We start from the raw sequence: 13,291 nt of genomic DNA, 5'->3' as shown, positions 1-13,291 counted from the left end.
GATGTTTTAGCTTTTTGTTTTTTATTTCCTGATTGCTGCTTAATGAATTTTTCTTGAGATTCCTAGGCTTCCTATTGATGACTTTGATCAGTAGAGTGATTTTTTGAGAATATCATATGCATACAATTTTTTCTGCTATTTCATATACGTTAATTCTGTTACAGATGATGGCAGCTACCCTTCGGCTTTCATAACACCGCTGAAATCGGATGTAGTTGTTGTCAACAAGCTTCGCAAAAGTTCGTTTCATTTTTTCATAATGCAGTTTTTGGATTCTTTGCAAATCTTTGTAGCTTTCTGATTGTATATTTTAGAAGGTCGCGATTCGAAAAAATGGCTTACCGAGATCGAGAAGAAAGAAATTGCTGAAATGGCTCAGGAATTCTTCAAGTGTTGTAATATCATTCACACACTGAACATAGATGAAAAATGTATTGGAATTAATGCATCTGTATTAGAACTAATGCAATATAATTTTTACTTGTAGAAAGGTTACTCTCTTTCGGAAGGTTTAAATTTTTGGATAGGATCCTATTTTCTAGATACCACCCTTTTTAATTAATTGTTCAGGAAAGAGTCTGAACGGAATTTAAGGATTTTTCATGAACCCTTTTCATGTTTATGTTTAAATTCTGCTGAGTATAAATTGTTGGTTGTTTAAATCTTAATTTATTAGATAAGTAAATCAATTTTCTCAATTTCCGCGATAATTTTTTCAGTAGAGGGTGACGGGTTTGTGTTGGTGGGTCGCCAGATGGGGCAAATGTCTCTGAATGAGATGCCGTCATCCACTGCATATTCAGCTGCTAGACGTCATCTGGGATCTATAGCCGAGCACTACAAATTCTCTGTTAATTATACCGATTTTCCTGTGGTACCACATTTTGTTTATTAATCAAGAGAAGGGAAAAAAACAGTTGTATGTGATGCTTCGGATATACTGCCTGACAGTTATTAAAGAAATAATTGCTATTAAGTTGATTGATGAAATAGAGATTAAAAGAGAGGACTGATAATTTGTTTACTGTCATCCAAATATGATGTGGTTTAGACTCCGAGTGGGATTGGTGATCAGTATTTTTCACTTATTTCGATTGGGATCGATAAGCCTGTCGTAAGTTTTAACTTGTTTAGGTCTATTTTTAAAACGATATTAAAGTGCCAATCTTGCATCTGTCCTTTTTTTTATGATGTTTTTCGTGTTAATTTGTGAATTTAATAGAAACTGATTTTAAGGTATGTCACGGAAGTGGAAATACCGAAGAGGCTGCTCATGAAAATGCTGCTCGTAATGCCTTACTGCTTCTTTGTAAAATTTGGATGGTGTATTAGGCGTTACACGAAATCGATTCGTCATTCTCATTGTCGTTCTTTTAATAAAATAAAAATCCAGAGTTACAACCATTTATCACGAGGTGCGTAAACAAATTTGACATTATCCACTTAATCATTTTTGAAAATATACAAGACAAATGAAAAGTAATAATGAAAAAACATAATAAAATACAAATAATAATGCACCATGTTTATTGCTGTGCTTTATGCTTATTGTAATGTACAGTAGTTTTAGGATGATTTGCTGCATAAAATTGCTTATTATTTCTGTACATTTCTCGGCAAATAAGTTATTCTATTACAGGTACGCAGCTTGGGACTACAAAATGCTTATAACTTTATGTTTATATTTTTCCTGTTTTGTTCCAGTAGTTACACCCCAATGCTGCGCGTTCTGTAAAAGGTCTGTTCTTTACTGAACACTTCTTGGAAAGCTCAGAAGAGCATACTGGTAAATCAATAGAACTTTCTTAATCATTTGCGTGCTATGAATAGCATCTTATTGTGATAAATTTGAATTAATGATCGCTTAATCAGTATAAGTCCGGTGATGCAAAAAGGCTTTCAAAATTTTTGTCTTCGCATTATAACTATCTATTGTTATGCTATTTCGCTTTTAGTTGAAATTAATTCGTCCTGACCGGTCAAACACATGAGGAAGTAGGGCAAGCCTGTGCTACTCAGGAAATATTGTGAGAACTGGGAAGATAAATACATGAGGACCAACTGTCTCCGTTGTTGATATTGCTAATAGAGAAATTTTTGCGAGAATCTCAGCCTTTTTGCTCTTCACTGTTTTTTATTTCTGCTGAATAATGACATTTCATTGTTAATTTAAGCTGTTATCAGTATTATTGTATGATGATGATCTTTATATGGTTCGACGACTTCTAAGCGGTTTTTAATTTTGTTTCTCTCTGTCTCCTTAATGTTACTTGCTCACTGTCATGTTACATGATTTTTAGATGTCTGTTCGTCCTTTCGTTTTCGACCCTGTGCTGCTTAACTTATCACTTGTTTAACAAAATGAGCCCAATAAGAATAAGCAGGCCGTTTTGAAGCAACAAGCTTTTTTCCAGCAAGTTTTCTTTCATGTCTTCATGTAATTAAATCATCGTAGACATAGTTTTTGTTAAATTACCGGATCAGTTTTGTTTAAAATAAGTTTGCAAATGTTAGTTTACTGTTCTACAGTGGGAGTTAATGTAAGTACGCATTTTTTAGAATCGAAGATAAATGCATAATAGGCATTGTAAGTGGACTGTCGAATCACTTCCAAATTTGTTACCATTAAGCCCTAAAATCAGTTGGTAAGCTCAAGTATTGCCATTTCTCAAACATCATTTACTGTTCGTGGTTGCAAAAATTGGATAGATTAGTTTCTACTGTAGAATGGTTGGAATCAATTTATGTATGTATCAGGAGCAAACTTAAGTATTCGAATTTAATTATGGATAATTTCGTTTCGAAATGATCATCACATCTACGTGTACAACTATTTCATGCTTTCAATCGATCAGCGGTGCCCGTTTTGACTCCTTGCAACTGAAATTATAACCAGGTCGAAGTACTTACTCTATTCTCGACTGTAATAGTCTGTTACTAACAACAGCAGAGAAAGGAGCAACTTTGTGCTTGTTATTGTTTCAGAAGAATCTGAGAAGCTTCGACCTTGATTCTTACTGTTTTATCCTGTCGGATATGTTTTCTTATTGCTAACAGTATCACTGTTAATGACGTGTTTCCAGTTATCTGTGATAACTGATTCTATACAACTTTTATCCTGATAACTGTTAATTTTTAGATTCAGTACGGTTTTACCTATGGAATCTCATTTTTCTTCCATTTTCGAATGGCGATAATTTTCTCCAATGATTTTATGCCTTTTGTCCTTTCCTAGCTTTACTGATCATTGGCTGACCAACTTCACTTCTCCTCTTTCAATCATGTTAACACCGTTGATGTGCATTTTTTTCCAAACACCAGTTTTATTGCCTGTTTTCAGAAACTAAACTTGATGAGAAAGTGTAAACGAAAGTAACTGATATATTTTTTTGAATGCTATAAATGTTGGAATCGTGAAAAATCGATGAGCTCTTTGCAGGTCATCGACTGTTTAATGACATTTATCTCAGTTGTCTTTCAGGTTATCCTCAGGTAATTAGTGATACATAAAGATTAAGATTTGCTGTGTTAAGAAAAGTTAGAAAACGCCGCACTACTTTGCTTAGATTCTTTATAACCTATAACCTAAATGGATTTTCCGTCGTTAAATATACTTTGTGCTCAGGATTTGAGACGATTTCAGCATCTCGAAGCACAAAATACACCTTCATTTCTTTTGATTGTGACTTATGCAGTCAAGCATAGTATGTATAGTAAATAACTTAGAAGGCTCAAGGTTAGGCAAAGTGCTGAGCAGGGTTTTTTGGAATTTGACAAATATTAATTATTCTCGAAAAACAAAATTCATTTAAGTTCTGTTTTTGTACGCCGTGGTTCGATTATTTAGCAGGTGCAGGTCTTCATAGCTTTGATGAGTCTAGGTTTAGGAAGTTGGTAGAAGTGTCCGGTTTTCTGCTAATGTTCCGATCATATGCTAATAACAGGTTTGGACGCTTTCTTGTCTTTCTTCCTTTCAGTTTTTCTGTTTCAGTTTTCTCACATCGGATTCACATATGTTCAGCCTTTCTTGTTTTCTGTCGCACCGCGTTCAAAATCTTTGATTTTTCTTTGTTATTGCTTGGAAAAGTATCTTTAAAAATGTCAGCATCTGACGTAAAATTTGTAGTCTTCAAACAAGTCCCTCGTATTCCATTTTCATATCTTTCCTTATGGTATATAGTTTATATTAAAGTTACTTTGCCACCATCGCATTTAATACATATGTATAACATATTACAATCATATATGCAATCCAAATATATACACTTACCCAACAAATGTTATAGTAGAGGGATTCAAGAGTTGGCAGATTTCGATTTAAAACTGTTGTCTCTTTGTTTATTGGAGATCGGTTACCGAAATCTCGATCTATTTCCAATTGGCAAAGATTTTTTTTTCAGAATGTAGCCAAAAATTCAAGTTTACTTTATTCGGTAACTATTTGACTTGTTGGATATGGCCTTCCCCGACCTGTACACATTTTACTGATTGCATCCCACCTCTAATTAGTGGGTATGGTCCAAAAAGTACAGTAGTGAAGCCACTTAGTTTCTGAAGCCCTTTTCCTGCTTCCATATCGACCTGCAACTGAATTGTGCTATAAAGGATCTTATAATAAAAATAAAATTCTAATTATCACCTGGAAGTACTCTTGTAAAGTACAGTTTTACTAAAGATAGTTCTAAAAATACATTTTATTTTATTAAAGTCATACAACTTCACTAAAGACAATTTAGTCAATTGGAAAATTAAACAGAATAATTTAACAATAGCGTTATAAGAAGAGATAACCGGGCTCAACTCTTTGCGTAATACAGTCGTGAACTATTTTGTGAATTTGCTGTTCAATTTCAGTTAATGCTGATTATAAAGTGTGTTCAAATTGAGGAAGCATTTTACAGATTTCTACATATATGAAATAAAATGTACCTGTGTAGCGGCATCACGTTTGCCATTTTGCTGTCCTTTGGAAATATTTGATTTCTCTTTTTGTTTTTGGACCTAATATCAGAGCATATGCAGAAATCATTTGATTTTAATACTATTACTCATGAAGGGTATATGTTTCCCGACATTTTGTAGTGCTGAACATTGGCTTCGGATCATTCATAAACTGAAAATGTTGAAAAATTCATCGCATGTATTCTTCGATTGAAAACGTACCTGCTGTGAAAGTTTCATCTCAGATTCCATCGTTGCTGCTGTTTCAGATTCCACTGACAATTGCCTCTCAGGCTTCTGTATTGTTGATGCTAACCCTGAGATTTCTTTCTCTGCATGAAGTAATACAGCTTTTTTTGATGACTTCTCCGATTTAATGTCTTCAGAAGGCCTATTTTCAAGTCTTGTTTTCAATTGTATAGCCTTCTCCTGAAGAGGTTTTCTGTTTCTGATAATAATAGTAGTGCACTATTCTCTCTAAACTTTTATTACTGATAATGGTGCTACCTGTTTTTGCTGTTCTTGAACTGGTGGTGGTACCATTGGCTTTTGTTTTTTTCAGACTTCAATATTGGGGATACTGTAACTTGAACGGAAAAGTGAAGAGAATTGCTATATTGAGTTATGACAAACGATAAAGTTTTCCAGTGTAATCGGTTGGCACATTTTTGAAGTGATGCGCATAATTGTACTCGAATCTGTACCGCCGTTACTTAATTTTCTTTTAACCTATTTATGATGAGATTGATCTCTCTACATCCAAGTATTGCAGCACCAGATTTGAGTTACTTTCAAGTAATGAAACGGATGGGAGAATCAGTCCATCATTGTTTACACCTATTTAATCAACAGTCATTTACCGTAACACTAATGATAACTTCATGAATAATACTGTTTTTTATAATAAGAACAATGAAAAAAAACATTATTTTCTTGATTTGTTTCAGTTTCAAATTTCATAGTAACATTTAAGCTGTAGAGGAGGAATGATCAAATTTCAATTTCCTCTGTACTACCTATACCCTCTCGATTTATTTGTTTTAGTGAACTGATTGAAGTAAACAAATAGCCTTGTTTTCCGTTAACAGTTCATCTCTCCCGACCTCATGAATATCATTCCAGTTACATCGTACGTTTATCGTTCTCATCCTTAATTCGAATATCCTTTCTGAATAAAACGACAAGCAACCGTTTCGGAAGAAGCGTTGCGATGCAATAAATAATGACAGCTTATTTGAAGCGATATAATCTGATGGAATTTAGTCGTTTTCAATTGTCAGAACAAAGTTGGATTTAAAATCAAAAAATGGCAACTATCATAATGTTTGTTTATCTTGCTTCTTTTGTTTATTTTCACAGCTTTTTGCAGATTTCAATAGAATTTATAATGAATTTCATGTGGTGAATTCCATCTAAAATCAATCCCTAGGTGATTAACTTCTGTTATTTGAATATTCATTCAATTCTGTTTAGAGAGATATGAACTTCTACAACCTCCTAATTTTTCATGTTAAATTACTACAATGTACAGCTACAGTGTCATTTATCCTTCCCTGCCTACTTTTTCCATCCATTATTCCGAAGTGGTCGGACTGGATTTCGGATTGATGCTACTTTACTCTCTCTGCATTTATTAACCCATTTTGATCCACATGATTCAATCCCATTTCTGCCTCTCAACGTTTGCCTCTTGTATAACCGTTAAACTTTTATAGAGTTCATATGTTTTGGAAGTAAGTAACCTATTCTTGAAAAATAAAATTTTAAGGCGAGGAAAAACTTTTTGGAAATATTTGTAATCGAAATGAATTGTCACTTGATATGTCGTGTCAGTGTGTTTGTGTTCCTATATATCAATTTGCTTCTGTTTATATGATGTAATGAATACACGTTTTGAAGGCAATCGAGGCTGCATAATTCTTGCGGCAAACACTTCTGGAATTATCAATTGGAAGAACAGTCTCATTTCCTTTCTCTCCTCTGTACTGACTGTATTTGTGTGTTTATGACCAATCGAATCGTATTTGCTTGGTATTTAAAACGATTTATTATGCCGTTATATTTTGTCACCTATCACTGTCCATAGGTGTGATTTCAACTGCCTGAAAGTAACAGTCCAAAAGTAATAGCAATACAGTTGGTCTCAAATGAGCACCTGTTTTAATGATAATAAAAAAATGAGCACTTACGAATAGTCGCAAAAAAATCTCGGTATTATACGGTTTTTAGAAAATCCGCATGTTCATTCCTTTCGTTCTTCCCTCTTTGTTATTATCAATAGATTAATACTCATTGCTACCACCAACATTTCTATATCTTTGTCACTAAAGCAAAGTAGTTCCAGTCCGAAGTTGGAAGTTGTAAACAGTAAGTAACTTTCTCCATCAACTCTGCTTTCATTAATTATGTTATTAGAGGACAAACTTCTTTAGATGTCCGGTGGTTAATCCGTGTATGAAGTTTCATGTTGTGCAGTAGTTCTAAAAGTATTTCCCTTGTTTATGCTGTGTTCTTCGGGGAAGCTCAATTGAACAATTACAATATGCGGTGTGCGACCAATTATTGACTTTAAATAATATATTATTTTGTCATAAATGTTTTCATGTTTTGGATTGGTTGCATGTGCATCCCATTTAACCATCTAATTGTGATTATACATCCAGTTAATTCACAATCCCCGCTGCAAAGTAGTCTGAAGAAATAAATTTTGTGGTTCGAAAAAAAACGTTCTAATAAGAAATTCCAAGTATTTATAAATTTGTGCCGTTCGTCTGTGCAACTTTGTGGCGAAAAAATCGTAGAGAAAAATCCAGAAGTTTTGAAGAGCAGTCTAAAAATTCATTCCAAATTTATCATGGATCATGAATTTCAATCTCACCCGTAATCCACGATCAGTTCATCGAGAAGAGTTTTTATTATGCAGTGTTTACGTTGTGCATATCAAAAATTAAACAATTTCATAGTCGATCAGAGTTTAATGAAAAACAATATCACATATTTTAAGCCAATCCTGGTTATATTTCAAAATACTGTTACCTTTTGCCATCTTAAAAAGCCCGGTTCATTACCTCGAAATGATTTAATGAAGTTGACAAAAGCCATTTTTGATGATTTCAGACTCAGTTTATCAACATTAACCTTAAAAGTTTATTTTTATTCTTTTGAAAAAGAGAACTACTTTACATCAATTATAATCTCAGCGTAAGTTGTCATCTGTACATAATTATTATTGTTTTGTGGACAGTTTAGCAGTTTTGCTTTTGTGTTTTTCCAATTTTTTTTCCATTAAGGTGAAATTTAGCTGTTGGACTTTATAATTATGCAGTTTGACAGTAATGATAACGGTACAGAAATGATTCCCTTATTAATAATAATCGTCAATATTAGTAACATAATGTTTCTACTTCTGAGGTAATTCTTTTAATTTGTCGATTCTTATAAACTGCAAGATTTACAAGGCTGCAAGGTTCATGCATTGTAAGCTTTCTCTTTTTTGTTATCGGTTTATTCATTATTACTTGTCGGATTTTACTTTTTTAAGGATTCCTCTTTCTTGGTGTTGGTAATTAAACAGTAAAGTTTTGGAATATAAACCGAGTTTTAACACTCAAGATATGTTCGGTTTAGATTCAGATGTTGTTGAAGTCCTAATTAGTATTATACTATATACTTATGTTGAATACCACCTTCTTGTCATGTTCCAGAAAAGGATATAGAGGGGTATGTCATGGCTGAAGATTTTGAAATGACCTAATGAGAAAAAATAAGCAAAGGAGAGGTCAAATCATTGAAAACACTTCTATCCCAACTCCTCATAAAAGGTCATTTTAGATATTAATAATTCTGCATATTTTATTTTTCCTCATTCACATTTTTGTAGCCATTAAATTGCATGCTGAGCTATATTAAATGTTAATTTCTAAGACATCTGAGGTCTATCACGCTTATTCTTATAAGATCTAGTATGCTACTTTAAAATTCTCATTAATATTGGCCACAAAGTATTTAGGCTTGGGCTTCAGTAAAGTTCTTAGCAATAAATGGCTAAGTCGACGACGAATAATTATTTCCCTGTTAACAAAAGACTTATTGATAACATTCTAATAGTGACATTTGCTTTTAAATTAGAAATAGAATGAAATATTTGGAGGCGCATTCCACATTCAATTTGCATTTAGTTGTTACAGCAACAGCCATTGTGTCCTTTGTGACTCCTTGTTATTCTAATGTTCCATCTCATTATGGTTAATTACATCAGCGCATTTTAGACGTGAACAATTAGGCTATCTTTCTTAAATTTTACTCTTCCCTCTTTATTTCAAGAAAGTTTTGAGCACAGAACGTAATGTTTTCATCTTTTCACTATTGGTATTGGTGGTAAGTCACCTTCAACTACAACAGTGCATTATCTATTTCACCTGTTTACATATCTCTGTCTATTTTCATCATATTCAAGTGTTTGTCTTAAATATGTTTGTAAATTTGCTATTCTTACTGTCATTATTTACTCTCTTGCCCCTTGCTTAAAATTTGCTCATTATATCTTTTTGTGACTAATTTTAAACTTCATACATCTTATCAATATGATTTTCACCAGTCATTAATACAACAGTAATAACAGCTTCGATATTACTTACTTTAATACTTTGAACAGTGAGTTAGATTTTTCTTTAGTTTTTTAATTGAATGAACTTTTCTCGTTTTGCTGTGACTGTTGAAGTTTCTATATTTGTTTATTACTGATATTATATGTCTTACCAATATGATTTGTGCATAGCCATCAGGAAAGACCAACAGCAACAACTTCAATATTATTGTTATTTGGATAACTGAGGAAAAGAGTGACAGATGGGATGAGGATTTTAACGTTAATTTTGATTGTTGTCTCATATTGCATAGCAACTAGTGATTCTGCAAATAACAGGTACGGTCAAATCATTTTTTTATTCCAAGGTATGTCTCACCAATATAAATATTTTAATAACAGTATTTTGTGTTATTTAGTTTATTTAATTTATTTGTCCACTTTTGTCAGACTTCAACGTTAATTGTTGATTGTTAATTGTAATATAAAACTCTCGAAAAATTTCTCTGCAAAACCTTTTTAAAAATGAGCATTTTGTTTTAGGAAATTAAATAACGACATTCCATTCATTTTTTTTTCTTTTTTTGAATCATTTCTTTTTGTCTCTTCCACTTCCTTCCGTTTGTTTATAATTCCTTCGATTCCATGAAGTACAGAATGTTATAAAATTCCAAGTTAAATATTTCCACCATACACTTTGCTACATCATGAATAGTTCATTGGACAAAGACTGTAATATAAAGCTCTCGGAATTCTCGACACTCTCTTTTTGTCCATTCTATTTCACTTAAGGTAATAATGAAATACCGGAGGTTAAAGCGATTATTAAGCAAAGGAAAAAGGAAAATACAAATTATTTCGATACAAAAACTCCTTATATCTTTTGAAGCCAATCCCTCCTGCTACCATTGATTGCTTTTCCTACTCAAATTAAAGAAATTGAATCACATTCCGTTATGATCCCATCTACAATGTCACTAACAGTCAGTGTCGTGACAAAAATTATGAGAATTAGAAGATGAGGATTGCTGTTCTTGTTAGTAATAAAGCAGTTATGTTTTTGAAAAAATGATTGGTTATGTGTTCGAGGAGTATAGTAGTTATTTTTTATTGCTGTTCAAATAACAAATACAATAAAAATAGGCTAGAACTAATTCCGATTATAGTAGAATGAAGTCCAAATTAATAACGTAGAATAACGGGAAAAATATTGAAGTAGCAATTCGTAAACGGAGAGAAAATAAATCAGGATTGTGTTGAGTAGAGTTAAGTGGCGACGTATTGGGCCATTATTTTTATTTAAACAAAGGGAACAGTTGCATATTATTCAGCTTTGAAAGCATTGCGCTAAGCATAGAAGGAGATTTAGATGAGATAATAATTTTCTAAGTGATTCTTAAAAATTAAACACGTAACATTTCATCAAGTGCTGTAACTGATTCAACCATTATGAAAGATATGAATTAGAAGCCTAGTTTCATTCAAAATAAGAATTTTTTAAACAAATGCTAAAAGAATTATTACTATCTTAAATGCACTTGTTTATATGTTAATTAATTGGAAGCAACATATCTGTATTTATGCCTGTCTGCATATCAAAAAAGCGGTTAGTTTCGTTTCCTACATCTTTGACCATCGAAAGCTGTCCAGCTGCGGAACAAGTTTTCTTCGGGAAATGATAAATGTGATGTCAAACTATTATACCAACCCTGCGACTTTTTATGCATATCAAATAATACCCCAGTCTACTACATTTCAACCTCAGCGTTTTCCATGAGTATCATACATTGAATCGGAAAATTTAAATACAAAAATTCAAAAGATTAATCGGTGAGATTTATTCCTTATGATTTCTGGATAGTTTTCTAACATCTCCAATAGTCCTAAAGCATTTTCTGTATTATCGCTACGATTTGCAGTTTTACTAACTCACTCTAATCTCTATTTGAGGCTTTCTCATATAGGTATGGGATTCTCCGAGTAAGTTTCGGATTGAACATCGGTATGCTTTTTAATTGCCTAAAATTAATGTAGATTTTTAAATATATTTAACCAACTTTTCAAGAAATCTTTTTAAACTACAGATACGGAAAGTATAAATGCTTGAAGTATCTAAAATGTTTACTATGTTACAATGAATTTGGCCAAGTAATTGGACTAATTCGATGACTTGGTTACTTCCTCTCTCACATACAATGATATTGCATAAAATTTTGTTTATTTCGAGCCATTTGAATGTAACCTTATTTTTAGTACATTTTAGCTTCATTGGATGTTGAAATGAAATAAATCGTATCGCTCTATTCCTCTCTCACTCCCTCACTTAACCAGTTTTTTCGTAGTATAAATTATATTGATGGATAGCAAACATTAAACAGTAACAGACAGTTGTAGAATCAGGCGTACAGTCATCTCATAACTGTTCCTTTTCTCCTGAAACCATCATTGATCATTATTATTGTCGGTAGCATCTGTAATATGAGACTATGTCATGACAAAATAGCATTTTATCAAAATTCTTGATTTTATCTTTTCTGAATTTTTTAAAACTGAAATCGCAGAAATATCTGTACCAGACACGTTTGGTAGTTGATTTTATTCATGCTCATAATGTTACGCTCCTGTACTGTCATAAAATTTTTCTTGATTTGCACTTATAGCCTTTGTGAGTTCGTCTCCGAGCAAGTTATATGTATTATCTTCAATTCATGAAGCATGACAGATCCCCACCATCTTACTGCTGGATATCATTGGTCATGAAGGGATACAATGAAAATCTAACTTCATGGTTCAGCTTGGGACTTCGATATATAATTTTTGTGTATTTAGTCTCGAAATTATAAAGTAACACCGATAATTTCAAGTATTGCATTAAGATTCGCTATACCTCTGATATCCCTGATATGGAGGTATTGTGATGTAAGTGGCATGTAACGGATTATACGGATTTGTAGCATCATTTTAAATCTTTGGATTGTACTGCCTATCATTTTTCTGATATCACCAGCTGACCTTTATGCATTTTTTGCATAATTTCTTGAAAATGTATGCTTTACAGGTCGGGAAACATAGCCGCAAGGGAATAATTATGCTGCATTGAGAATTACTCGGAATTTTTCACTGCAAACTTTCAAACCATCACAATATTTGTTGCTAGTGGTAACTAGTAGCACTATTCTACTATTGGGCTTGTTGACACTTTTACTTCTACTGGCGTCATTGCTCTGTTTTAACTATTCGCTGTCAGTAAATTTTATTGGTATATTCTTCGCCAAATTTCATAAGTCAACAAATTTATTTTGCAAGCTTTTTATCACTACCGCACTCCTGGAATAATGACAGTGCGCTCAACATATTTTTATCAAATACAGGTTCATTGATTTGAATAACTAGTTGTGAAATATCTTCACTTACAGTTCCTGATTCTTCAATCTGCAATTGAATTTTAATTAATATTTATGGTTATTATAAAGTGAATCTTTTATAATGTTATGAAGAAACCCAATGTATATATGTAATGAATCTAACATTAAAGCATTCAACTATAGCATCTAAATTCTCACTTACTATAAGGAAAAAAGTATGAATTGAAGTTGACGCATATTTTCATAGCTATGCATATCCTAAATCGTCCCGTTTTGATTCATTTTAAACTTCTTTAATTATATTACATTCATGATTCTAATACCATCATCATATCTATTCAAAAATACAATTGGAAAAATCAGTCCTGTTTTTCAGGCATGCAATATAATATTGATTATA

The 13,291-nt window shown here is 32.5% G+C and overlaps 3 protein-coding genes across 4 annotated transcripts in view; 1 reads left to right on the top strand and 2 right to left on the bottom strand.

Moving 5' to 3' along the window:
* Positions 1-1,443, top strand: part of LOAG_16985 — a gene marked incomplete at both ends in the record, with an annotated part of 8,670 nt that extends 7,227 nt beyond the window's left edge. Inside the window, 5 exons of one of the 2 annotated variants that reach the window (XM_020449640.1) lie at positions 165-239; positions 315-431; positions 720-874; positions 1,052-1,114; positions 1,237-1,443. In XM_020449640.1, the coding sequence (XP_020306817.1) occupies positions 165-239; positions 315-431; positions 720-874; positions 1,052-1,114; positions 1,237-1,332 (506 nt within the window). The remainder of the gene's footprint in view (positions 1-164; positions 240-314; positions 432-719; positions 875-1,051; positions 1,115-1,236) is intronic. The other variant, XM_020449641.1, reaches the window with a different exon arrangement.
* A 2,994-nt stretch (positions 1,444-4,437) lies between these two features.
* LOAG_07643 (hypothetical protein) lies at positions 4,438-5,484 on the bottom strand (the record flags this gene model as incomplete). Its single annotated transcript, XM_003143176.1, has 4 exons — positions 4,438-4,581; positions 4,930-5,001; positions 5,164-5,370; positions 5,449-5,484. 4 exons carry the CDS (start codon positions 5,482-5,484, stop codon positions 4,438-4,440), a joined length of 459 nt encoding a protein of 152 aa, XP_003143224.1.
* Positions 5,485-7,384: 1,900 nt separating this feature from the next.
* LOAG_07642 (hypothetical protein) lies at positions 7,385-9,838 on the bottom strand (the record flags this gene model as incomplete). The annotated part of the gene is made up of 3 exons (XM_003143175.1): positions 7,385-7,507; positions 7,978-8,079; positions 9,737-9,838. The coding sequence occupies 3 exons, from the start codon at positions 9,836-9,838 to the stop codon at positions 7,385-7,387; spliced, it is 327 nt and encodes a 108-aa protein (XP_003143223.1).
* Between the last annotated feature and the right edge of the window lie 3,453 nt (positions 9,839-13,291).

The sequence above is a fragment of the Loa loa genome, assembly GCF_000183805.2.
Source record: "Loa loa unplaced genomic scaffold supercont3.32, whole genome shotgun sequence".
Taxonomy (NCBI): domain Eukaryota; kingdom Metazoa; phylum Nematoda; class Chromadorea; order Rhabditida; family Onchocercidae; genus Loa; species Loa loa.
The sequence above is the reverse complement of the archived record's forward strand: the minus strand, read 5'-3'. Positions and strand labels throughout refer to the sequence as shown.